At 42.1% G+C, this 27,263-nt stretch overlaps 3 protein-coding genes across 4 annotated transcripts in view; 1 reads left to right on the top strand and 2 right to left on the bottom strand.

The window, feature by feature from the left end:
- The window catches only part of LOC106588464 (E3 ubiquitin-protein ligase RNF19B), a 32,542-nt gene extending 28,631 nt beyond the window's left edge, over positions 1 to 3,911 (bottom strand). The window contains exon 1 of the mRNA XM_014177529.3: positions 3,635 to 3,911. The gene's annotated coding sequence lies outside the window, so the exon portion shown is untranslated. The remainder of the gene's footprint in view (positions 1 to 3,634) is intronic.
- A 625-nt stretch (positions 3,912 to 4,536) lies between these two features.
- Positions 4,537 to 9,816, bottom strand: LOC106588465 (adenylate kinase 2, mitochondrial-like). Of its 2 annotated transcripts, XM_014177531.3 has the most exons (7): positions 9,637 to 9,816; positions 8,145 to 8,270; positions 7,812 to 7,922; positions 7,512 to 7,606; positions 7,149 to 7,221; positions 6,158 to 6,362; positions 4,537 to 4,753 (listed from the first exon to the last, which is right to left on the bottom strand). In XM_014177531.3, the coding sequence occupies exons 1-7, from the start codon at positions 9,733 to 9,735 to the stop codon at positions 4,746 to 4,748; spliced, it is 717 nt and encodes a 238-aa protein (XP_014033006.1). In that variant the 5' UTR covers positions 9,736 to 9,816; the 3' UTR covers positions 4,537 to 4,745. The 2 variants fall into 2 exon arrangements, with proteins under 2 accessions (XP_014033006.1, XP_014033005.1); XM_014177530.3 differs by lacking the exon at positions 4,537 to 4,753 and having other exon boundaries at positions 6,001 to 6,362.
- A 1,703-nt stretch (positions 9,817 to 11,519) lies between these two features.
- On the top strand, positions 11,520 to 15,234 carry LOC106588291 (C-type lectin domain family 4 member E). Its single transcript, XM_014177125.3, has 7 exons — positions 11,520 to 11,763; positions 12,745 to 12,831; positions 13,158 to 13,280; positions 13,731 to 13,784; positions 14,193 to 14,344; positions 14,643 to 14,773; positions 14,973 to 15,234. The coding sequence occupies exons 1-7, from the start codon at positions 11,697 to 11,699 to the stop codon at positions 15,163 to 15,165; spliced, it is 807 nt and encodes a 268-aa protein (XP_014032600.1). The 5' UTR covers positions 11,520 to 11,696; the 3' UTR covers positions 15,166 to 15,234.
- Positions 15,235 to 27,263: the final 12,029 nt, after the last annotated feature.

Raw genomic sequence — 27,263 nt, 5'->3', positions numbered from 1 at the left:
CCAATTGTTGATGTGCTTCTCTCTGAGGTGAAGAGAAGATTTTCTAAAGAAAATTGTGTCATAATGCAAGGGATACAAAACCTTGAATGCCTGCAGTCCCACATTTTGTGAGAAAAATTAAGTGTTTCCATTTGCCTCAGAATACAACTGCAGCACTGAGGATCTAGAATATGAGATCCCTCAGCTTAAGCAAATCCTTGATAGGAAGCAAACTAGTGGCTTGCAAACACCAACCAGTTTAATAGAGCTCACAGTCTTCCTTGAGCCATTTAGGGAGGTGTTCCACGAGATGTTTAAACTTTGCAAAATTGCACTTGCATTACCTGTGAGCACTGCAGCATGTGAGCACATTTTTTCTGTGCTAACGTTAATCAAGACTGTCTTGAGAAATACAATGAGTGACGAGCGATTGCTCAATTTGGGGGTGTTAAGCGTAGAGTCAAGAAGGGCGAGGGCCATAAATCTTGATTTTGTGGATGTGTTTGCCAAAAAACACAGCAACAGGCGAATAAAGCTGCATTGAAAAGAATGTAGCCCTTAAAGCAGGGATAAGAATAGGTTGTGAGTAGACTATAGTAAAATGTACATTGTACATGATAATGCTTTTTTTTTTTTTTTTTCATTTTTGGATATATACAGTTGAAGTCAGAAGTTTACATACACTTATGTTGGAGTCATTAAAACTCGTTTTTCAACCACTCCACAAATGTCTTGTTAACAAACTATAGTTTTGGAAAGTCGGTTAGGACATCTACTTTGTGCATGACACAAGTAATTTTTCCAACAATTGTTTACAGACAGATTATTTCACGTATAATTCACTGTATCACAATTCCAGTGGGTCAGAAGTTTACATACACTAAGTTGACTGTGCCTTTAAACAGCTGGGAAAATTCCAGAAAATGTTGTCATGGCTTTAGAAGCTTCTGATAGGCTAATTGACATAATTTGAGTCAATTGGAGGTGTACCTGTGGATGTATTTCAAGGCCGACCTTCAAACTCAGTGCCTCTTTGCTTGACATGATAGGAAAATCAAAAGAAATCAGCCAAGACCTCAGAAAAATAAATTGTAGACCTCCACATGTCTGGTTCATCCTTGGGAGCAATTTCCAAATGCCTGAAGGTAACACGTTCATCTGTACAAACAATAGTACGCAAGTATAAACACCATGGGACCACGCAGCCGTCATACCGCTCAGGAAGGAGACGCATTCTGTCTCCTAGAGATGAACGTACTTTGGTGCGAAAAGTGCAAATCGAACCCAGAACAACAGCAAAGGACCTTGTGAAGATGCTGGAGGAAACAGGTACAAAAGTACTATATCCACAGTAAAACGAGTCCTATATCAACATAACCTGAAAGGCCGCTCAGCAAGGAAGGAGCCATTGCTCCAAAACTGACTATGGTTTGCAACTGCACATGGTGACAAAGATTGTACTTTTTGGAGAAATGTCCTCTGGTCTGATGAAACAAAAATAGAACTGTTTGGCCATAATGACCATCGATATGTTTGGAGAAAAAAGGGGGAGGCTTGTAAGCCAAAGAACACCATCCCAACCGTGAAGCACAGGGGTGGCAGCATCATGGTGTGGGGGTGCTTTGCTGCAGGAAGGACTCATGCACTTCACAAAATAGATGGCATCATGAGGGAGGAGAATTATGTGGATATATTGAAGAAACATCTCAAGACATCAGTCAGGAAGTTAAAGCTTGGTCGCAAATGGGTCTTCCAAATGGACAATGACCCCAAGCATACTTCCAAAGTTGTGGCAAAATGGCTTAAGGACAACAAAGTCAAGGTATTGGAGTGGCCATCACAAAGCCCTGACCTCAATCCTATAGAAAATTTGTGGGCAGAAATAAATCATTCTCTCTACTATTATTCTGACATTTCACATTCTTAAAATAAAGTGGTGATCCTAACTGACCTAAGACAGAGAATTTTTACTAGGATTAAATGGCAGGAATTGTGAAAAACTGAGTTTGAATGTATTTGGCTAAGGTGTATGTAAACTTCTGACTTCAACTGTATAATATTTTCGTTTACAAAGAGACACAGCAACAGCTGAATAAAGCTGTATTGAAAATAATTGGAGGCCTCTGTGTGATGTTTTTAAACTTGAGTAGGCTTGTTCCCAGTAAATGTTTTGTTCCTTACAATCAATGTACTCCTTCAAATTAAAGCTATATATTTGTAAGTCGCTCTGGATAAGAGCGTCTGCTAAATGACTTAAATGTAAATGTATTTTTAAGGAAAAGGACAACTAGCCTATTTGAAGAACAATGAATCGCCTAACACATTTATACAGATAATTAACACATTAAAACAGGATTGTTGTGGAACTCAAAATGTTAACTGTACCAGTATTAGTCTATGCACATCAGATCAATAGTAACATTAACTGTAAAATAAGAAACCAAAGTATATCAGTAGGTGATTCCTTAACTCTCATATTGACATAGTTTTTAACTAGCCTATATACTACAACAGCATAACAGAATTCCTGAATTTCAGTTATGGCTTTTGGTTTTGGTGTGCCACCTCAAGATTTTCAGTGGCTCAACCTGGCCACCCCCATGAAACATTTGGGGCGCCACTGCTTGTAGCAGTAGCAAAAAACAAATGGGGAGGTCAATGTAAATAGTCCGGGTGGCCATTTGATTAATTGTTCAGCAGTCTTATGGCTAGAAGCTGTTAAGGAGCCTTTTGGTCCTAGACTTGGCGCTCCGGTACCGCTTTCCATGCAGAAACCTAAGATCACCATATGCAATGCCAAGCATAGGCTGGAGTGGTGTAAAGCCATTGGACATTGGAGCAGTGGAAACGCGGTCTCTGGAGTGATGGATCACGCTTCACCATCTGGCAATCAGACGGACAAATCTGGTTTTGCCAGAACACAAGCTGCCCCAATGTATAGTGCCAACTGTAAAGTTTGGTGGAGGCGGAATAATGATCTGGGGCTGTTTTTCATGGTTCATGGCTAGTCCCCTTAGTTCCAGTGAAGGGAAATCTGAACGCTACAGCATACAATGACATTCTAGACGATTCTGTGCTTCCAACTTTGTAGCAACAGTTTGGGGAAGGCCTTTTCCTGTTTCAGCATGACAATGCCCCCATGCACAAAGCGAGGTCCATACAGGAAATGGTTTGTCGAGATAGGTGTGGAAGAACTTGACTGGCCTGCACAGAGCCCGACCTCAACCCCATCGAATACCTTTGGGATGAATTGGAACGCCAACTGTGATCCAGGCCTAATCGCCAAACATCACTATTGCTCTTGGCTGAATGGAAGCAAGGCCTTCCCAGAAGACTGGCGGCTTTTATAGTAGCAAAAGTGGGATCAGCTCCATATTAATGCCCATGATTTTGGAATGAGACGTTCGACGAGAAGGTGTCCGTCCACATACTTTTGGTCATGTAGTGTACCTTTGGCAGGTCATATAAACTGACCAGGTAGCAAACGAACACTTCCGTTAGCGATAGGTTACTAACCTTAATGTAGCCTAGTAGGCAACTGAGCGACATGACATTGACATGACAAACCACAAGACTCATGATGAAATGCGTAAAAATCGAACTCTTGGACATGTTGCAATTAGTATCAAGGCCCAATACGGCAGACTTTTCTTACCTCGGGGTGGAATGAGACCGTTTTCTGGTACCCGTTGTGAGTGTTCTCCCGTGAGTGGCGATGCGCAGTGATCGATTGCTTTGGGCGTGTTGAAGTCCTCGTTATGTCTAGGCTATTTCATCTCAGCGTCCAATACGGGACCTGACACCATTCCTAAAATATCTATGGACAAAAGTCAGTCCGTATAGACTGAATATACAATACAGCTGGGAAACCCTAGTCTGTGCCGCTACCAACATAGAACACGGAAACCCCACCCGTCCGTAGTGACGTCACCTTTGGAAGCTCAAAATGCACTTACTGGGTCTTGACGAAGGGAAACTGATGTCAATATTTTGTTTGTGGAATGAAATCACCTGGAACTTGAACATTATTTTCTGTAGAGGTCCCAGAAATAAGTCAAATCCTAAAGATTGTGCTGAGCACTGTCGATGGCGAATTTCATCCAACTTTACAGCAAGTCAGTTAATAAGATCAAATTCCTCTTTTCAATGACAGCCTAGGAACAGTGGGTACACTGCCTTGTTCAGAGGTCTCGGAGAGTCGATCTTGCAACCTTTCGGTTACAAGTCCAACGCTCTAACTACTAGGCTACCCGCCGCCCCTGAACAAGGCAGTTGATTGAGTGTTGGAGCAATGTACTTGGATTCATGTTCTCAAAGTACATCTTTCAGTGTCTATAATAATTTACAGATTTTCCTGACCAGGTAACCTGATTACACATTTGACAAGTATGAACATTACCTACTATACAGGCTAATTCATTATGTTCCATAAAGACATACGCCCAATATGCAAAGTAAACCATGACTAAATTCACATTGAGATGGCAGTTGAGTGTTATACTAGTTAGCAAGTAATATTATAAATGGTAGTCATTAACACAAAGGGAGGCTACAAAATTATGCCATGATTGTAGAACAGCGTCTTCATTTTATTAGAAGAGTAACATAATCAAAGTCAATTCCAAGATGGCTCCACTTATTCCTTGTAGAATGGAGTACATTAAACTCACTCCTCCTCCAGCAAGATTCCAAAATTAAGTGCTATAGTACAACATTTCCTCTTTCCCCGCCCTCGTTTCCATTGCTAGGATTGGAGAAGCAGGGATTCAAACAGCTGAAAAAAAAAAAAAAAGAAAGTCTTGGGTGAATTTAAAGACATGCACACAAACATTAACAAAATACTGAGTTTTGGGTCATTCAAAGCTGCGCGAGGCAGAACGTATAGCTAGTCAAGTTGCCCCCTTGGACATCTACAGGTCGTTGTGCGTGTTCAACTTAACAATCCTGTCCATCTATAGTGCAATTAGGCTTCCAACATACATTTCTAATGCATTAACAATCAAAAGCGTCAGCCGTTAGGCTTCACATAAGTTTAAATTAACACTGAACGACAACGGTGACTTAGCAGTACATTAACAATAATTTGGCCAGTAGAAAACTTGACTACATGAACTAAAGCAGCATTCAATGCAGTGGTGTCATTGTTGTGATGCTAGATAAATTCTAAAAGTTTGACTAGATCATGTTAACAGCAGGCCGACTGGCCAATACAGCGTCACATAATACAACTGCTAGCGTTTTCCGACTACCCTGAGAACATCGTGCATTCACATTCAGAGGAGAGCAGTCAGTCTAAAGAGAGGGGACAAATCTAGACAGGAAAAAGGAAAGTAGTCAACTGGTAGCCTAGTCATAGTGTGGAATATAAATCACATCAATAGGAACAAAAACAAGTGTTGGTTAACAGGAACTAAATGTACATTGTATGACAGGTATTTTGACTATGCTCTAGAAAAAAAGTGGCATGCTTTCACTAACCAAAGCACACAAGCTGTCAAAGTAGAAGAGAAAATAGATTCATAATGAATTCCTGAGTACACTTCTGACATTAGCTACCTCTGTCATCTATCCTGGACTCATTACATTCAGATGAACTGTAATTCATTCTTAATCACATCCCTACTTCTTCCTCAATTTAATCCAAGTACAGGGACCATCAATGAAGCTACATTATATAGACATGTGTATATAGCCAAGTTATCGTTAGTAATTGTGTATTTATTCCTTGTGTTATTATTCATCTTTTTTTCCCTCTGCATTATTGGGAAGGGCCCGTGAGTAAGCATTTCACTGTTAGTCACATTCTTTGTAAACAGGTGTAGACTAAGAAACATGCATTTGATTACCACTGATATGTATACCTGGCCCAAGGAGAAATTACACTCATCTTATACACTCCATTATAACCAGCTAGTCCAGTCTCTGTAGTTTCCAGGAGAAGTCTATTCAATTCCCAGTAGTGGAGAGCATTCAAGTACAAGGGAGAGACACCCCACCACAGAATGAAGAAAGTTGAGAGCAGAGAGACGAAGAGGGGGAGGAGAACGGAGCACAGACTAGTCCCGAGAGTGAAAGAAAGACTTTAAAAAAAAGGAGAGTTGGAAAGCTAGACGATAGGAGCGTGAAGGAGAGACCGAAAAGGAAGAGGGAGCTTAGACGAAGAGCACCAGGTCTTTACAGGTGGCGGCTGTGGCCGAGGAGAAGGCGGCGAGGATGGAGGCGAAGACGACGTCGGGGGACTGGCCAGCGTCGACTGCCTTGTGTAGGCCGCGGGCACTGTAGTATTTGACCAGGGGCACCGTCTGCCCGTGGTAGGCCTCCAGCCGTGAGCGCAGCGTCGACGCATTGTCGTCGCTGCGGCGCATCAGCGGCTCCCCTGTCACCTGATGGGGACAGAGAGAGAGAAAACATCAGGGGTCATGAGTGAAAAAGGGCAATTTTGGTTTCCTTCTCTGATCAGGTCTTTTTCCCCACCCCTTTGAGTTCACAGATCTGAAAGACTTGGATCGATGTAGGAAATATGGCGATGGCGCCCCCTAGACCTCAAGTTGGGCAAATGCATCTGTCATATTAAATTCTCTCCTATCCAGTCTTGTCAGAGCTATGATGAACACAGAAGGGCTTGTGAAGGTTTGAAGCTGTGTCAAATAGTTTTCCCAGCCAGTAGCACTGAGCTACATCTCTAGGTACACCACACACATTACAACCCCTTGTGTGTTGAAAGCCATCTGTGCTGAGCATCTGAAACGGTCCCATGTGGCTCAGCTGGTAGAGCATTGCAACGATAGGGTTGTGGGTTCAATTCCCACGTGGGACCAGTACAGAGAAGGGGGGGGAAGTATGAGATGTAGGCTCTGTCGCTCTGGATAAACGCATCTCTAAATGACTAAAACGAAACAAGAGCTCAAAGCCATTAGCACAGAGAAGCTCCTAGCCAAGGGGTTTCACAACACTTGTGAAAGACTGAGTGCAAACGAGCCACTGCTTTCTTCATATTTCAAGCATAGACACTTGTTAAGTGCATCTTTGAGCACAGACACACACACACACTTTTGAAGTGCAAGTTGACCAAGAAATGCATTTGAACACCAGTGAGCAGACTGGGATCTACAATAGAAGTAGGATTTCCAGACTCAGGAAGGGGGACGTCCATTGACAAAGATACTTACGTCGTCCTTCATTGGCTCTTTGGGTGGGTTGAACTCCTCGTGGTAGGAACGACCGCTGGGCTGGTGAATTAGTCTGAGGGGGAGAGGAGAAGGTTAGTCCTCCACCCACACTGCCCTTGGCCCACTTCAAAGGCTTACACTATATCCCACCATCGCCACACAAAGAACCCCTTTTTGACATGCTGATGTGACCATTTGAATGGACTACAGGTACATCATTTCCTCTCTATGAAGCTGTGTCCTCAATACAGAGCATTGTTTGTTGTGGATGAGGTGGTATTGCTCTGCAACATTATTTGTCCAACAAAATGGTCAATAATAACTAGCTCAGACCACAGGGCACCGCAGAATACTTGGTCCTACCTGCCACAGATCCTGCGCACCAGTAGGGAGTCGTCGACGGAGAACTCAATCACAGAGTCCAGCTTCTCTGTGCGCTTCTCCAGCAAGTCATCCAGCTATGAGACAGAGGGAGTCATGAAACATGGGAGCAGGGAGGTAACAGGTTCATATGCCCAGTGGTATAGTGGAGGGTAAACATAGTTCACGCACCACATTCATTTTGCGTGATGTTTACCACTGCATATGCTTGACTAAAAGCAAGACAAACTTTTGCTCTGGGGATTGACAGCAAAATGGAGTCAGGCACCAACCAATCCTCACCATCTCTGCTTGTTTCACTGTGCGGGGGAATCCATCCAATAGGAACCCCTTCTTACAGGGAGGCGTGTCCAGGTTCTTTTCTATGAGTTCTACCACCATCTCGTCACTGACCTATGAGTCATTTGACAGGAGTAAATTCACCGAGTGATGAGCAGTGAAAGGAAATGCATGAGAACACACAATTAGGACAGAGGCCCAAGTAAACCGGTCTCTAATTACCACTAAGTTACATCACCAGTGACACAAAAGATTAATTCCCATTAAAAAAAAAAAAAAAACGCACACACAGAAACATGTTCAGAACTAACATGAAAAACACACTACACAGCTTACCAGTTTCCCGGCATCCATGGTCTCCTTGAGCCTCTTGCCGAGCCCAGAGCCAGACGCCACCATGGCCCTCAGCATGTCCCCCGTGGCCAGATGACACACGCAGTACTGCTCTGCCAACCGAGGAGCCTGGGAGGAGAGGGGGAGAGCGTGGGTATTGGCATCAAGCCTCATGTTATAAGGGCAAAAGGTGTAGCATTTATGTAGTCTACGTCTCGAAAATCGCAACTTGACAACTCTGAGGAGAAGAGTATGGCCAAGCATATGCGCATCCCAACCTGGCAAACGACTACAACAGGTGGGAGCCCGTCAAAGCATTAAAGTCGTGCTGAATTGTAAAACGGCTGGTTGTTATCCATACTCTTGGCACAGTCGAAGCACAAGATTCCTTCCGCTACAGAACATAGCCTCCACACATGACATGAGACTAATGTCTGAATGAGTGTGGGGGAAGGAATGGGACACTTTTGGAAAAGCAAAAATAAGTGTTGAATAATTCACTTCATAGCACATGCATTACTGTAGTTTCAAGGACACAATCATGTTGCCATTTGGTTTTTACATTTCAATGGGATGTTCAGGTTGTGCCACAACAGAAAAAAAAAAGACCAAACCCTCGGGGGAGTGACTAAATAGTTGGGATCTTCAAAGCTAGACCAAAAGTATGTGTCTGAAAGCCCCCTACAGTACTTGTACTAGCCTGTGCACATTTCTTTTTTGAAAATACAATACTGAGTACACACTGTAGTGTGTGTATTTACAAGGCTATGCAGCCACTATAGCCATGAAAGACATATGGATACAGGACTGTAAGGAAATACAGAAGTCCCCAGCTCTGGTCGTGGGAAGCTGCAGGGTGTACCAGCTTTTGTTCCAGATCAGCCTAAACACATCTGACATAATTACCTCTAACAAAACCCTGCACAAGCTGTTGCTCTCCTGGACCACATACCCCCAGAAATTAAATAGGAACTACATTGAGCTTATTGACAGGGAAGTCAAGAGGTAACACGTTTTCATTGAACCTGGTTAGATCAAGTGAAAGCAGTTGGCTCTGGCCAGCTGGGGAGTATGATTAGTATACAGTCCCTAATGTGACGTTGAAAGGGCCCTCTTATCTTTAGGACCCTTCACACAAACGGTTGGCATGCGACTCCAGAGACGACTACCACATTGTGATCTTGCAACACCTTGGCAAACAGTCAAACTTGCCAGCACCAGATAGTGGGAGCCAAGAGGGAATTAGTTACATTCAACTTGACAGACGCTCATAACTGGTTAGCGAGCTAGCTACAACTTTTATGATACTTCCTTATTCGTCTGATCTAGCTACCCAATTCATTACACGCGACTTAGTCAAGCTAGCAGAGATAGCCATCTATGCAAGCCATTTCAGAATGAACTTCAGGACAGGGTGTATAAAGTTAGTTGGCAGTGTTGGCCAAGCGGTTTCCCACTCATACACTTCCTTAGCAAGTTAGCATAACTCACTCACCTGTGTTCCTTTCCCAGCACCAGGGGGTCCGAGCAGGATTGCCCGAATTCCCTTTTTTACGTCGGACACAGCTTCATTCCGTTGCGTGCTGGGGGCCATGTTCACTTCAGTCGTCCTTGTACCACTTTTCTTATCCGCCAACTCGCCCAAGAAAGGAAGTGTCACCGCATTCTTCCTGGATGACCTTCTCTTTATCAGAAAATACTTTCATCTCATTGGCCATTAGATAGCTCAGTCAAGCGTCCTACACACTGATTTGCTGAAATAGTAAGTTTCTTGATATAACATCCGGGTTGTGCATATGCAATTATGAATCTTCTTTGGTCAGGGACCATCAAAATGAAAAAGAACATTGTTATTAGTTACATAATCCTCTATTATTATTATTATTATTTAATTGTTCATATAATTATAATTATAAATGAATTATTATTATTATTATTTCATCTGTCGGGAAGTATTACAAGTACTGCAGGATGTGTCCAGAGATGGCAGAAGAGGCTCAGGGACTGTTCTTAACCACTGCCAATATGGGGTTGCTTTTTGTGCGATTTTCAGCTGCAATGGTTTCACATAGGTGGGCGCTACATGTTCGGCAATGCAGGACTAGTACCCACGGAGAGGGACTGACCGTCGGAGAAGCAGATGTGGTGCACTGACGAAGCGTTCTGGGCCAGTTTGTCAGACTGTCTTTGTTTCACCCTGGCTGTACGGTCGAAACCCCCGTCACTGAAGCTACACTGTCTCTCTAATCCGAACTGCCTCAACACCCAGCCTTACATCTGAAACCAAATATAGACATTCAATCTCCATCTGTACCATATCAATTTTAATTAGTTGTTTGTTTGTTTTGCTTTTTATGTGCTTTGAGATTATTTTCTGTAATGAAAAGCGCTATATAAGTTAAATAACTAATAATTATTATTAACATTGTTATTTGTGTCTAAATATAGGTGTTTGTTGGAAGCTCACTCTATAATGAAATGAATGAGTAGTCAAATGGTAGGAAACTATTAGCTGTGGAAATGATTCAATCGTGTTCAATGCCCCATCTACAGTTTAAAAGTCTAAACAGGGATCATTGGGACGTCCCAACTCTGATGTCACCCCATTAAAAATGACATTTAAATGGTTATGTTAAGGCTTAGGGTTAAGTAAGGGTTATGGTTAAGGTTAGAGTTTAGTGTTTAGGGTAGGGATGTCCCAAGGATCCCTGATAACACGAACACTGTTTATGCACACTACACTGGGAGATCAGTCATTACATTATCAAATTCATATCCAATTAAGACAGGGCTGATTAGATGGTAAAGATGGAATGACGGATTAGATGGAAAGACTGAGAGTTGTCATAATGTCCACACAGTGTATCTTCATCACGTGCCATCGATGTACTGGTACCATATCAATCTTGTTTGCATTTGTCACACAACAGTATTGTAATTCTATTGTTATTCTAAAACACAAAGATGACTTGAGGAAATGTTTGCACCAAACTTGATATTCTTATTTTGTCTCTAATGAGCAAGCATTAATGTAGATACTTTTAACGCTGTAATAAAATATAAAATGGCACATTGTCTTTGTAGACAAACCCTTAATTAAAGGTTGTTCAAATAATAATTTTCCAACTAACATGAAAACCAACAGACTTCTAATAAAACCACAGTAGTTATCTTAACTAAGAGCTTTTAGAAGCAAACAAGAGAAACATACTATTAATCAAACTAATGAGATTCCAAAGTCTCATGTAGTTCAGCTACATGTCAATTGGAGATTGAACTGTGTGGATGTAATTGATGACCAATGATAGGAGTAGGCCTACCATTTATGAATTCATAATGATAGCTAACATATTAGTTTGTTAGTTGAATGAATGCCCGAAACAGTGAAAAGAGAAGTGTCATTGCGGAACTTTTTTGCTGCTGTTTTTAACATATTCCTTCCCTCAGTTCCCATCATATAGAAGAAATATCTATTTTGGGTTGTGTCTGGTAGCAGTGTTTAGGATCAGTAACCACCTCGACCCACTGAAAGACAGACAATTGCAATAGCTAATTATGTCTGAAGGAATAGTCTACGCTGATGTAAAGTTCAAAAAGCAACAAAGAACTGAAGGAAAAGATGGTATGTTCTAAACTAAAATATGTCATTCTTTTTTAAATTTTTATAGACATGCTGTATGCTCAGGATGTGAAGAATGTTCAACAAAAAGCTTCTACCTGCATAAATATCTAATGTTAAAGAGGCAATCTGCGATTGTAAATACATTTTAAGACTTTTATATTAATGATATATAGACATTGATTCTTGAAGAATATTACTTATAAATGCCTCATGAGCTTAGTTCAACTGTATTATCCCATCAGAACCCCAAATGTAAGCTTGTTGTACAACGTTGTTTGTTCACAATGTAATTGTAAACAAACACTGTATAGCCTCAAAACATGGTTAAAGCTATCATTTTGATCTCATGGCCATCCAGCCCCACCTCTCAGAGACGAGTACCACATTCTCAATTTCCAGATTATTCTGAAATTATATTAATACTGTATTGACTTTATTTGACAACGCGTATTGTCAACCTATTTCAAAACATGTTCACTAAGACAAAAATGACTTCCCACTGGGCACAGATGACAGTTCAACGTCTAGTTTTGATTTACATTTGGTTTAGTTGTCAACTAACCATGTCATTGGATTTAGGTTAAAAGTTGGGTAAAAAAAAAAGACAAATTGCCCTCACATTGATGACTTTTTGCAAATTCAATCGGTTTTCCACGTTAATTTATTGTCATCACACTGACTTTTTTGGTTGAAATGATGTGGAAACAACATTGATTCAACCCGTTTTTGCCCAGTGGGTTACATCACAAAGAGATTTTAGGGATTTCAATTAGTACTTTGTAGGTATATTAAAAGGGTTTTCAACAAACCTATTTTTAGCCAGTTGTAATAAACATTTTTAAGCAGGCCTCATGCTTTATCGGTGATCTGTGCCGATTCTTTTACATTAACAAATTGAGTGTAAAAAATGCTTGTTCTTGAACAGCCAATGTGAGGAGAGGAGTTTTGTCTTATTATCACACTGTCATGGTTACATTTCAGCAACAGCATCCACAGCGAATGATACCACACACTCTGAAATCTCAATTTCCAGAACCAGACGCAACCAGCCATCTATCAACCCTAATGGTAAGTGTGTGTGGGTGGGTGAGTTTCTGCGTGTGTGGTTACGTGTGCGTGCGTGAGTGTGGTGAATGTGTGCGTGGTTGTGTGGGTCAGATGAAGTCAGTGAGAATTGCAAGCAAGGCAAAACAATGAGGACGTTTTCTTTCAGGAAACGGAACATTTCTCAACCACATATGGTTGAGAAAAAAAGTTCATCATCCTTGTCTCCATAGCCTCAAAAACCATGTTCCTTGTTCCACGAATCATACATTTTCTTAATGTTTTGATGATTTCATGTCTAACATAGAATAAAACTAAGTAGTATTCCTATTCTCTCTCTGTCCCCTCAGCTGGTGACCCAGATTCTCAGGAGGGGTCAAAGGTCAAACCAAGTGGATGTGACCCTGTCAGAGTTGTTCTGGTGACTCTCTGTGTTCTTCTGATGGGTGCTGTCATTGGACTTGGGGTTCTCTGTAAGTACTATAGAGTAGACCCATAGTGGAGTCTAGAGTAGGAGTTGGAGTCCCAAACTGGCTGTTCACATATGAGGCGGGATAGGATAGCTACAGGAAAGTTGGGACAAACTCATTACTGTACATTTCAAATGTGTCTTTTTCACACTGCTACAACTAGCCCACAAACCCAGTGCAGCGCTCTTCAAAATCTCAAAGATTTGATTGAAAATAATCTTACAGCAGGTGAGTTTTGGATCATCTGACTCACGCTAAGATGAATACTAAACAGCACATTTCCATTGACATTTTCATCCCTATAAAAAGTGTATTGTATATGAACTTTACCCTCTCAGTTATGAGGAAATTATTGATGTCACGATGCAAAAAAGTTACATCTGATTTAACCAGAAGAGAGAAGGGGAAGTCTGAGTACAAAATGTAACTAGGTTTTTTCTTTTTTCTCAACAGTTTTGAAACATAATCAAGAATTGATTGAGCAGAGAACTTGCTGTACAATCACAGGTACTATGCGAGAATGTCCAAATAAATAGTGGCACAAGATTCAGACATTCCAAAAAGTGCTTTGTTACACAGGTCTATGTTTTATATTATAGAATGAACTCCATTAAGGAATTGGAATTAGTATAAGAATTTCCATGGTAAAAAAAGAAAATGGAAGTCACTTCAAACCTCATTTTATTGCCTAGGTTTCAGTCTATTTCTGCTTTTTTCTTATCCCACTTAGGCTGAGGCTAAGTATATGCATAGTAAATCAATGTGTTTTCATGTCAGTATGGATCGTATACAATCAGTAAGATAAAAAAAATTAAAAACTATTCATACAGTATGTTACAAATACTTGATTTTGATAAGGGACTATAGACAAAGACAAATATATCACCAGGTTATTTCTGTTCCCTTCCTCCACAGAGGATAAGCGTCCAATATGTGCTCATGATTGGATGTGTCAGGGGAAAAACTGCTATTATTTTTCCAATGATACTCTGACCTGGGTTGAGAGTCGGGATAAATGTGTCTCCATGGGAGGACAGCTGGTCATCATAGACAGCCAAGATGAGCAGGTAGTTATCAGAACTATTGAATGGGAATTAAATAATACATTGCATCTGTCCTTCCATATTATCTTTCATTAATTAAGGCTGTGGTCGGCAATAGATTTTGTATCCACAAATTACAGATTGAGCCAATGGGTTTAAAATATTTAAAAGTGCTTTACATTTTATTATGAGGGCTCAGTACCATGTCAGTCTAATGGAAAAAAAAATATATATATATAAAGCACATGCAATTAAACATGCAATCTACAAAAATTCAATTACACCATCTAATATAATTTGTCAATCAATGTTCCTGGTGAAGAAATTCTTAGATAAGAAAGTTGGTGCGATAATGAGTAATGGTGAAGACAAGTTCTGGATCGGACTGACAGACCAAAAAGAAGAGGGAAAGTGGTTATGGGTGGACGACACACCTCTAGATTCAAAACACAGGTCAGAAGTTATTTTGAATAGTAATACATTTACGAAAGTATGATCATTCAGTATTGCTTCTACAGTATTAGAGTATTGTGATGTGTTCTCATAATTGACAACACACAAAAATACAGGTGAAGTGATGAGGATTCCCAAACAATGCAGTTAATATGTGGACATGGATGGCTGAATTAATTATAATGTAATTCCTCTGTAGCTTCTGGTTTGTTGCCAAAAATGGCAAGAAAGAGCCTGATGACTGGCAAGGAGACAACAAGGGGGGAAAAAATCCAGACGGTGAGGACTGTGCTAGAATGGGAGAAAAAGCTGGTACTCATAATGGCAAGAGTTGGTTTGATGTCAATTGTGGTTGGTCTCACAGAAGAATATGTGAGAAAATGTTATTCTGAAATTTCATTTTTGGCCCCCCCACTTTTATCATTGGAATGTGATACAAAACAGGCAATGGTGTGCGTTAGGACCGTGGACGCCTCCGAGCAGTCGGGTAGTCTGTTTGAAGTGTTTATCCGACTGGATAAAATAAAAAATACTTTATGTCCCTCCCACTTCTAAAACCAAAGTTGCGCCCCTGTAATACAGTATCAGTGTGAAACTAAAAAAAGTATTGAATTTTGCTATGAACACAAAAGTATCTTTACATACATTTATAACAAGAAGTGAGGATAAACTGTATTGGTAAATGTATTACAGTAGCTTACTGCTGATGTTTACAGACTGCTTGTTATCAACAATATGTTTATGCTTTATGCGTTTTATGCTATAATGTGACAAGCCACATCTACAACTGAGCCTAACAAAAAACATGTCGGATATCAACGCCAGCATGGTGTGTGCAACGCCAGGTTTGTGGGTTCGATTCCCACGGGGGGCCAGTACAAATTATTTTATTTTTTTAAATGCATGAAATGAAATGTATGATATGTATGCATTCACTACTGTAAGTCGCTCTGGATAAGAGCGTCTGCTAAATGACTAAAATGTAAATGTAAATATCTTCAGTTCAGCATTTTCTTTATTAAAGAAAAACTCCACCCTAAAACTATCTTTTGGTATTTATTTCATTAGTCCATTGTTGATAGAAGTTAGGTTTCCGTCCAATTGGTGACAGATGTTCATGCAAATATTTAAAAAAAAATTGGTATAAAAATAGTATGCGCATTTTCCCACCAAAGATGTTTCCATCAAATTAACATGTTGTGGATAAAAGGCTGTGGGTGATGACCTAGTGCACATAAAATCACTTTTGTGGTTAAATTCCCATTCCCAAATAAAAAATACAAGTTAAATGAGTTTCCGTAGTATTTTCATCCCTACTGATGGTTTTGTGAAGAAAAAAAAGAAGTGTTTTAGCAGATGTGCCCACTCTAGTATTGGCGTGTGCACTAAATAGCCAATTATTATGGACAAAAGAGTGAGATATTTTTTATTTGTCAAATGACAGCCAAGCATTGATCATCATGCCACCAAAATAAGACCCTCGATATTATTTCTGTAGGCGCATCAAGCGTATCACCTTGAACTTTCACCACCCTGTGAAGTTCATTATAATTTATTTTGCTAAGACTTCATTTTAAGGGGTCCGTATTACAGTGTAATAAATGTGTAATTACACTAACAAATATTGTAGTTAATTTGTAATAACTCATATGACAATGACAATGCCACTAGCCATACTGCTTGGTCTGTGCGTGATTTCCTGCAAGTCAGGAATGTCAGTGTTCTGCCATGGCCAGCGAAGAGCCCAGATCTCAATCCCATTGAGCACGTCTGGAACGTGTTGGGTCGGAGGGTGAGGGCTAGGGCCATTCCCACCAGAAATGTCCGGGAACTTGCAGGTGCCTTGGTGGAAGAGTGGGGTAACATCTCACAGCAAGAACTGGCAAATCTGGTGCAGTCCATGAGGAGGAGATGCACTGCAGTACTTAATGCAGCTGGTGGCCACACCAGATACTGACTGTTACTTTTGATTTTGACCCCCCCTTTGTTCAGGGACACATTGTTCCATTTCTGTTTGTCATATGTCTGTGGAACCTGTTCAGTTTATGTCTCAGTTGTTGAATCTTGATATGTTCATACAAATATTTACACATGTTAAGTTTGCTGAAAATAAACGCAGTTGACAGTGAGAGGACGTTTATTTTTTTGCTGAGTTTATATTATTCGTAGCCGTCTATTTACCACCACAGACCGATGCTGGCACTAAGACCGCACTCAACCAACTCTATAAGGCCATAAGCAAACAGGAAAATGCTTATCCAGAAGCGGCGCTCCTAGTGGCCGGGGACTTTAATGCAGGCAAACTTAAATCAGTTTTCCCAGATTTTTACCAGCATGTCACATGAGCAACCAGAGGGGAAAAAAATCTAGACGACCTTTATTCCACACACAGAGATGCGTACAAAGCTCTCCCCCGCCCTCCATTTGGAAAATCTGACCATAATTATATCCTCCTGATTCCTGCTTACAAGCAAAAACGAAAGCAGGAAGTACCAGTGACTTTCTCAACACGGAAGTGGACAGATGACGCGGATGCTACGCTACAGGTCTGTTTTGCTAGCACAAACTGGAATATGTTCCGGGATTCATTCAATGGCATTGAGGACTACACCACCTCAGTCATCGGCTTCATCAATAAGGGCATCAATGACGTCGTCCCCACAGTGACCGTATGTACATATCCCATCCAGAAGCCACGGATTTCAGGCAACATCCGCACTGAGCTAAAGGCTAGAGCTGCCGCTTTCAAGGAGTGGGACACTAATCTGGACGCTTATAAGAAATCCAGCTATGCCCTCAGACGAACCATCAAACAAGCAAAGCGTCAATACAGGATTAAGACTGAATCCTACTACACCAGCTCTGACTACACCGGCTCCTACAGTGAGGGAAAAAAGTATTTGATCCCCTGCTGATTTTGTACGTTTGCCCACTGACAAAGAAATTATCAGTCTATAATTTTAATGGTAGGTTTATTTGAACAGTGAGAGACAGAATAACCAAAAAAAATCCAGAAAAACGCATGTCAAAAATGTTAGAAATTGATTTGCATTTTAATGAGGGAAATTTGGGTGACTGGAGTCTCTGACAATTTTATGGGCTTTCCTCTGACACCACCTATTATATACAGTGAGGGAAAAAAGTATTTGATCCCCTGCTGATTTTGTACGTTTGCCCACTGACAAAGAAATTATCAGGCTATAATTTTAATGGTAAATTTATTTGAACAGTGAGAGACAGAATAACAACAAAAAAATCCTGAAAAACGCATGTCAAAAATGTTATAAAATGATTTGCATTTTAATGAGGGAAATAAGTATTTGACCCCTCTGCAAAATATGACTTAGTACTTGGTGGCAAAACCCTTGTTGGCAATCACAGAGGTCAGACGTTTCTTGTAGTTGGCCACCAGGTTTGCACACATCTCAGGAGGGATTTTGTCCCACTCCTCTTTGCAGATCTTCTCCAAGTCATTAAGGTTTCGAGGCTGACGTTTGGCAACTCGAACCTTCAGCTCCCTCCACAGATTTTCTATGGGATTAAGGTCTGGAGACTGGCTAGGCCACTCCAGGCCTTAATGTGCTTCTTCTTGAGCCACTCCTTTGTTGCCTTTGCCGTGTGTTTTGGGTCATTGTCATGCTGGAATACCCATCCACGACCCATTTTCAATGCCCTGGCTGAGGGAAGGAGGTTCTCACCCAAGATTTGACGGTACATGGCCCCGTCCATCGTCCCTTTGATGTGGTGAAGTTGTCCTGTCCCCTTAGCAGAAAAACACCCCCAAAGCATAATGTTTCCACCTCCATGTTTGACGGTGGGGATGGTGTTCTTGGGGTCACAGGCAGCATTCCTCCTCCTCCAAACACGGCGAGTTGAGTTGATGCCAAAGAGCTCCATTTTGGTCTCATCTGACAACAACACTTTCACCCAGTTGTCCTCGGAATCATTCAGATGTTCATTGGCAAACTTCAGACGGGCATGTATATGTGCTTTCTTGAGCAGGGGGACCTTGCGGGCGCTGCAGGATTTCAGTCCTTCACGGCGTAGTGTGTTACCAATTGTTTTCTTGGTGACTATGGTCCCAGCTGCCTTGAGATCATTGACAAGATCCTCCCGTGTAGTTCTGGGCTGATTCCTCACCGTTCTCATGATCATTGCAACTCCACGAGGTGAGATCTTGCATGGAGCCCCAGACCGAGGGAGATTGACAGTTCTTTTGTGTTTCTTCCATTTGCACATAATCGCACCAACTGTTGTCACCTTCTCACCAAGCTGCTTGGCGATGGTCTTGTAGCCCATTCCAGCCTTGTGTAGGTCTACAATCTTGTCCCTGACATCCTTGGAGAGCTCTTTGGTTTTGGCCATGGTGGAGAGTTTGGAATCTGATTGATTGCTTCTGTGGATAGGTGTCTTTTATACAGGTAACAAGCTGAGATTAGGAGCACTCCCTTTAAGAGTGTGCTCCTAATCTCAGCTCGTGACCTGTATAAAAGACACCTGGGAGCCAGAAATCTTTCTGTTTGAGAGGGGGTCAAATACTTGTTTCCCTCATTAAAATGCAAATCAATTTATAACATTTTTGACATGCGTTTTTCTGGATTTCTTTGTTGTTATTGTGTCTCTCACTGTTCAAATAAACCTACCATTAAAATTATAGACTGATCATTTCTTTGTCAGTGGCAAACGTACAAAATCAGCAGGGGATCAAATACTTTTTTCCCTCACTGTACATGTGTGATTTTTTACCACTCAAGAACAGTGTTATACTGTATTTTCTTTACCATGTCTTCACTGTGATATTCAGGGGATGTAGGCTAGTCAGAATGGAACAGGAAGTTGCAGTTGAGGTTTATTTGATACCAAAAATAGCTGTGAGGTAAAAACTAGGACATTTTCTTCTGACACAATCTCAAGTAATTCCTTTTTTACCAGTAGAAGGTCTCAGGGGGAACTCCAAGTCGGTATGACTTTATGTCTACCTCTCTTTTCAAAACATTGGCTGTGACAGGACAAATCACAATGTGCTATAACATATTATATAAATCCTACCCTTTTGGCCCTGGCACTTGCACGCGTCACACTTAGCCACCTGAGTGAGGAGACAATCATGATGTAGAAATACCAGTTACAGCGTACCTCATAGAATAAGAACCCACATAACAGCTAAGGGCTGGCACAATTACAGTTTAACCCTGTGACCGACGGTTATGGATGAAGACCGCCACAAAAATAAAATAACCGCCATAAACGGGGAAGCTGGGCATGAGTGTGTTTGAGTCTGTTTCTGTGGTGACATAGACTCTTGACAAAGTGATGAAACCTTTGTTGCTCTTTGCTGAAACAAGCAAGGCGTTTTAGCAAACAGTGTTTGTTTTTAGCATCCTATAGGGACCTGACAGGAAGTGATCTAAGCAGCTAGTTGAGTTAGTGTGTTTGGGTGTGTGTGGTGGTGTTAGAAGAGGAGAGTAGAGGAAGTTCTCTCGGCACGCAGCAGCATACATCACAACCACAGAGGGAGAAGATCAGAACATAAAGATGATATCATTGGTTCTGTTATGAATTTGAGGGGATTTCTCAGCAGACCAAATGTAGACTAAACTTAAATAGCACATAGTGCAGAGTCTAATGAGGAAACCTGACAGGATGGGATACAGGAGCTGCATTAATGCGCAGCAAACAGTATAAACCAAAGGATTTTCATCAACCCAGTATAAAAAATCATGGTCTTTGCTCCCTTGACTTTACAGTGCACTATGGGGAGATTAAAGGTATGCAGTATTTGTGTACGTGTCACTCACCACAGGTAGAACTCGTACAATCGGACAGAACAGCGGTGGGGATTCTCACTGTTCTCCCGCACCTCCTCTTTCTCCTCGTCCTCCTCTTCGCTGCCACACCGTCTGCATCTGTTACACACAAAGGTCCATGATTACATGTGAATCAAATTTGATCTATATCATTTTACTAAATGCATTACTAAAAACAGCAACCCACACTTAAATCCCCGTTGCCAAGGCAACAGTGGCAAGGGAATAACTCCCTAGGTAGGAATAAACCTTGAGGGCAACACTCTCACATGACAACAGAAACATATGCAAAACACAGTATCAGAAAGCACAAAAAATGCATGAATGAGACAAGACACAGATTTTTCCTTTAATGAGTCGGACGGGAATGATATAATCCAAACACCCGTATAGGCCCTCATCCCCGTCATTTACTGGAGAAAGAAACAGAGATTTCGCAGAAAGAGATCAGGGTGCCTTGTGAGGATCAGGCTACAAGTGGCCTCACACAGGAAGCGGCGCAGGTCCTAATCCAGGCATTTGTGATCTCCCGTCTGGATTACTGCAACTCGCTGTTGGCTGGGCTCCCTGCCTGTGCCATTAAACCCCTACAACTCATCCAGAACGCCGCAGCCCGTCTGGTGTTCAACCTTCCCAAGTTCTCTCACGTCACCCCGCTCCTCCGCTCTCTCCACTGGCTTCCAGTTGAAGCTCGCATCCGCTACGAGACCATGGTGATTGCCTACGGAGCTGTGAAGGGAAAGGCACCTCCATACCTTCAGGCTCTGATCAGGCCCTACACCCAAACAAGGGCACTGCGTTCATCCACCTCTGGCCTGCTGGCCCCCCTACCTCTGAGGAAGCACAGTTCCCGCTCAGCCCAGTCAAAACTGTTCGCTGCTCTGGCACCCCAATGGTGGAACAAGCTCCCTCACGACGCCAGGACAGCGGAGTCAATCACCACCTTCCGGAGACACCTGAAACCCCACCTCTTTAAGGAATACCTAGGATAGGATAAAGTAATCCTTCTAACGCCCCCCCCCCCCCCCCCCCCTTTAAAAGATTTAGATGCACTATTGTAAAGTGGTTGTTCCACTGGATATCATAAGGTGAATGCACCAATTTGTAAGTCGCTCTGGATAAGACCGTCTGCTAAATGACTTAAATGTAAATGTAAATGCCTATCTTCCTTTGCCTTTCGTACTGTTAGCTAATGTTCAATCACTGGAAAATAAATGGGACGAACTAAAAACATGTATATTCTATCAACGGGACATTAAAAACTGTAATATCTTATGTTTCACAGAATCGTGGCTGAACGACGACATTAGTAACATAAAGCTGGCGGGTTATACACTCTATCCGTAGGATAGAACAGCAGCCTCTGGTAAGACATGGAGCGGGGAACTATGAATATTTGTAAACAACAGCTGGTGCACGATATCTAAGGACGTTTCAAGGTTTTGCTCGCATGAGGTAGAGTATCTCATGATAAGCTGTAGACCACACTATCTACCTAGAGAATTTTTATCTGTATTTTTCATAGCTGTCTACATACCACCACAGACTGATGCTGGCACTAAAACCGCACTCAATGAGCTGTATACCGCCATAAGCAAACAGGAAAATGCTTATCCAGAGGTGGCGCTCCTAGTGGCCAGGGACATTAAATCAGTTTTACCTAATTTCTATCAGCATGTTAAATGTGCAACCAGAGGGGGAAAAAAAACTCTAGACCCCCTTTACTCCACACACAGAGACGCGTACAAAGCTCTCCCCCGCCCTCCATTTGGCAAATCTGACCATAATTATATTCTCCTGATTCCTGCTTGCAAGCAAAAATTAAAGCAGGAAGCACCAGTGACTCGGTCTATAAAAAAGTGGTCAGACAAAGCAGATGCTAAACTACAGGACTGTTTTGCTAGCACAGACTGGAATATGTTCTGGGATTCTTCTGATGGCATTGAGGATTACACCACATCAGTCACTGGCTTCATCAATAAGTGCACTGATGACGTCGTCCCCACAGTGACTGTACCTACATACCCCAACCAGAAGCCATGGAATACAGGCCGCTTCCAAGGAGCGGTACTCTAACCCGAAAGCTTATAAGAAATCCCGCTATCCCGACGATCTATCAAACAGGCAAAGAGTCAATACAGGACTAAGATTGAATCATCCTACACCGGCTCCAACGCACGTCGGATGTGGCAGGGCTTCGAAACTATTACAGACTACAAATGGAAGCACAGCTGAGAGCTGCCCAGTGACACAAGCCTACCAGATGAGCTAAATAACTTCTGTGCTCGCTTCGAGGCAAATAACACTGAAACATGCATGAGAGCATCAGCTGTTCTGGGCGACTGTGTGATCACACCTTTCGCAGCCGATGTGAGCAAGATCTTTAAACAGGTCAACATTCACAAGGCCGCAGGGCCAGACGGATTACCAGGACGTTAACTCCGAGCATGTGCTGATCAACTGGCAAGTGTCTTCACTGACATTTTCAACCTCTCCCTGACCGAGTCTGTAATACCAACATGTTTCAAGCGCACAACCATAGTCCCTGTGCCCAAAAACACTGAGGTAACCTGCATAAATGACTACCGACCCGTAGCACTCACGTCTGTAGCCATGAAATGCTTTGAAAGGCTGATCATGGCTCACATCAACACCATTATCCCAGAAACCCTAGACCCACCCCAATTTGCATACCGCCCCAACAGATCCACAGATGATGCAATCTCTATTGCACGCCACACTGCCCTTTCACACCTGGACAAAAGGAACACCTATGTGAGAATGCTATTTATTGACTACAGCTCAGCGTTCAACAACATAGTGCCCTCAAAGCTCATCACTACGCTAAAGACCCTGGGACTAAACACCGCCCTCTGCAACTGGATCCTGGACTTCCTGAAGGACCACCCACAGGTGGTAAGGGTAGGTAACAACACATCCGCCACGCTGATCTTCAACACGGGGGCCCCTCAGGGGTGCGTGCTCAGTCCCCTTCTGTACTCCCTGTTCACTCATGACTGCATGGCCAGGCACGACTCCAACACCATAATTAAGTTTGCCGATGACACAACCGACAACGATGAGACAGCCTACAGGGAGGAGGTCAGAGACTTGACCGTATGGTGCAAGGACAACAACCTCTCCCTCAACGTGATCAAGACAATGGAGATGATTGTGGACTACAGGAAAAGGAGGGTCGAGCATGCCCCCATTCTCATCTACAGGGCTGTAGTGGAGCAGGTTGAGAGCTTCAAGTTCCTTGGTGTCCACATCACCAACAAACTAACATGGTCTAAGCACACCAAGACAGTCGTGAAGAGGGCACGACATAAGCTATTCCCCCTCAGGAAATTGAAAAGATTTGGCATGGGTACCCAGATCCTCAAAAAGTTTTACAGCTGCACAATCAAGAGCATCCTGAAGGGTTGCATCACTGCCTGGTATGTCAACTACTCGGCCTTCGACCGCAAGGCACTACAGAGGGTAGTGCGTATGGCCCAGTACATCACCGGGGCCAAGCTTCCTGCCATCCAGGACCTCTATACCAGGCAGTGTCAGAGGAAGGCCCTAAAAGTTGTCCAAGACTCCAGCCACCCTAGTCGAAGACTGTTCTCTCTGCTACCGCACGGTAAGCGGTACCGGAGCGCCAAGTCTAGGTCCGAGAGGCTTCTAAACAGCTTCTACCACCAAGCCGTAAGACTCCTGAACATCTAATCAAATGGCTACCCAGAGTATTTGCATTCTGATATAGAATGCAGTGATGTGTACTGAACCTATCCGCCATAATAAATAAATACCAGTGGCAGCTGCATTCACATAGACAATATTGCCATAGTTTATAATTGGTATGTTGAATGACTGCTATTTAATGAAAGCCATGATCTATTCCTATTAAAGAAGCCCACTTTAAATCTTCATTTCTTATGTCATCAACAAGCTTTTTGAAAGACAGCAGTTCGTCAATCCAGATACCCAGATTTTTATAAGCGGGGACACTATCAACGAGGGCATCATCAAACGTACATATGCATAAATCAGATACATTTTTACGTGATTTGGAGAATAACATAGACTTGGTTTTACCTGCATTAAGTACCAATTTCAGTTCAACAAAGGGTTTCTGCAAAGCAATGAAGGTAGATTGAAGCTCCAAAAGAGCCTGGTCAGCTGTGGGGGCAACAGCATACACAACAGTGTCATCTGCATACTGGTATATGTAACATTTCTTTGCAGATAGACCAACATTGTTTAAATTAACCAGAAAAAGTACAAGACCTAAAATCAATCCCTGTGGGACGCCTTTCGTAATATCTAGGAAAACTGACTTTACACCATCAGAAAAAAAACTTTTTGCCAGTGATTACAGATGTCATTCAGCCATGTCAGCCACGTTGTTTTTGTAATCTTCGAACCAATCATGATGCCTGATCCATACTGATTGCAGACAATCTTTGAATCAATAAAGAGTGGTCAACAGTATCAAAAGCCTTCAATAAGTCAATAAAGAGGGCAGCACAGTGACTCCTCCTATCCATACCCTTTACCACATCATTTAACACCAAGGTTGCAGCCGAGATGGTGCTATGACCCACCGTGAAACCAGACTGGTGAACAATTAGAATACATCTCGTAGCTAGGAGGAATCTAAGACGACAGTTGATTAATGATTCTACCATTTTTACTAAGCAATGTTAGGGCTGCGTCAATTCAATTCTGGTATCAGAACAAAATTTAACACTAGGCTACTGAATATAGCAGAATAAATGGTAAATGCAATCTTCGTATATACGGGTTCACTGTAACACCTCGCAGGGCAAACAGAGAACTGAAAATGACATAAGTTCTTCATTAAATACTCTGACAGAGATAGTTCCTGTTCACTGCTGGTCTGTCAGAGGGAGGATGAGCGTGGTTTAAACTTACTCATCCTATCGTTGGCGTGCAGGCTGGTCCCAGCCTCTAGACGCATCTTTGTTGCCAAGCATAGTTGTCTTCTAGCTTATCTTCATGTGTGTACCCGAGAGTCAGACACCCAAGGACAGTGCCTGTTTTTATGCTACAGCTAGGACAGTTTCTGCTTTTGTGCTGGTCCCAGCCATCTTCCATTCTACCAGCCCCTCCCGTACACCTGTCCTTGAGCGGCCCCACAACCAGGCATTGTGTGTGTGTGTGTCAAGAGTCTACTCAGCCTACTTTCCTACTAGCCAGCAACCCTCCAGTTAGTCATGTCTATTATATGTTGCTCAATCTATGTTAATACAATATAAACCTCTTAGTGCATTACAGTCCATTCATACTTAGGCCTACATCTACTGTAAATGGTAATGCATCACATCTAATAAGTGAAATAAAACCCAACAATAAGACAATTTCAAGATAGGGCGATAATTATTTAGGTCGGGGGGGTCACCACCTTTGTGGAGAGGGAGCACATGGGCTGCCTTCCAAACCCTGGGGATAGCACCCGAGATAATCAGATAAATGTGTCAATGACTCAGCTGCAGCAAGAAAGGATCCAGCAAATGAGCCCCAGTTGATTCTTTCTTAAGCAAGGCATCTAGCACATCACAAGTAAAATGTTGCTGAACTGAAAAATATTCTCTAGAAGTTGGCTGATCTTCCATCCAGCCAAGTAAAGGCTGAGAGAGGAAAGAGCAGTCGACTCAGTGACCTGTGTCAAGTAAACCACAATGTCTTTCAAATAAAAAGCTTGCCAAGATGAAATGCTGATTAAAAGCATCATAAAATGCTGATTTAAAGAGTCTGAAACAACTTGCTTAGGCCACGCTTCAGTGCATTAACTATTTTCCAACATTTTGACAGATCACCAGCAGACTCTGAGATAGAGCTTAGAAAGTAGCTTGAGGTAGCTTTCTTCATTGAGGATGTACATCTACAGTATTATACAATAGCCTGAAACACTGCCAGTCAGTTACCGAGTCTGTCACGGCTGTCGTAGGAATGAGCGGACCAAAGTGCAGCGTGTGTCGTTTCACATTTTATTTAAACTGTGAAACTATGCAATACATAAATAAACTGAATGACAAACAACAAACCATGACGCAGAGGTGAAACATACACCACTCAAAATGAATCTCCCACAAACCCAGGTGGGACAAACACCCACTTAAATATGACCTCCAATTAGAGACAACGATGACCAGCTGCCTCTAATTGGAGATCATCTCAAACAAAGTCCAACATAGAAATACAAAAACTAGAACAACCCCACATAGAAATACAAAACTAGAACATAACATAGAAAAACTCAACTAGAAAAAAACCCTGTCACGCCCTGACCTACTCTACCATAGAAAATAGCAACTTACTATGGTCAGGACGTGACAGAGTCAGTTTTTCAAGCCTTATCCCAGGCCTAATTTCTCATCATAATGAGATCTGAAAGTTCTATAGGGAACCAAGGATTTGTTCTATTTTGAACACTAAGGTGTTTAAAGGGAGTGTGATTGTCTACCAGAGATATAACAATAGATGAGAAGTTCTAGAGCCAATTCAGTGTCAGGCAGGAAAGCTCTATCAGCTCTGTGTGTGTGTGTGTGTGTGTGTGTACCTCTTGCTGTTATGGTAGGTTTACAACAATAACGCCTTTCAGCAGCTTGGTGATTTCCAGTGTGGAATACAAGGTCGCTACGTGTTGGGTTAAGGTCTTTACAATATCAATA

Source organism: Salmo salar, chromosome 27, assembly GCF_965601325.2.
Source record: "Salmo salar chromosome 27, fSalSal1, whole genome shotgun sequence".
Classification (NCBI taxonomy): domain Eukaryota; kingdom Metazoa; phylum Chordata; class Actinopteri; order Salmoniformes; family Salmonidae; genus Salmo; species Salmo salar.
This window is presented reverse-complemented; position numbering and strand designations above follow the sequence as displayed.

Excerpts from the sequence above, each read along its gene's own strand:
- LOC106588465 (XM_014177530.3), bottom strand. The coding sequence starts at position 9,735 with ATGGCCCCCAGCACGCAACGGAATGAAGCTGTGTCCGACGTAAAAAAG. Across the intron at positions 8,271-9,636 it reads GTGCTGGGAAAGGAACACAG|GCTCCTCGGTTGGCAGAGCA; the intron begins GTGAGTGAGTTA and ends CTCTCCTCCCAG. Across the intron at positions 7,222-7,511 it reads GTGCGCAGGATCTGTGGCAG|ACTAATTCACCAGCCCAGCG; the intron begins GTAGGACCAAGT and ends TCTCCCCCTCAG.
- LOC106588291 (XM_014177125.3), top strand. The coding sequence starts at position 11,697 with ATGTCTGAAGGAATAGTCTACGCTGATGTAAAGTTCAAAAAGCAACAA. Across the intron at positions 11,764-12,744 it reads AAGAACTGAAGGAAAAGATG|CAACAGCATCCACAGCGAAT; the intron begins GTATGTTCTAAA and ends GTTACATTTCAG. Across the intron at positions 12,832-13,157 it reads GCCATCTATCAACCCTAATG|CTGGTGACCCAGATTCTCAG; the intron begins GTAAGTGTGTGT and ends CTGTCCCCTCAG.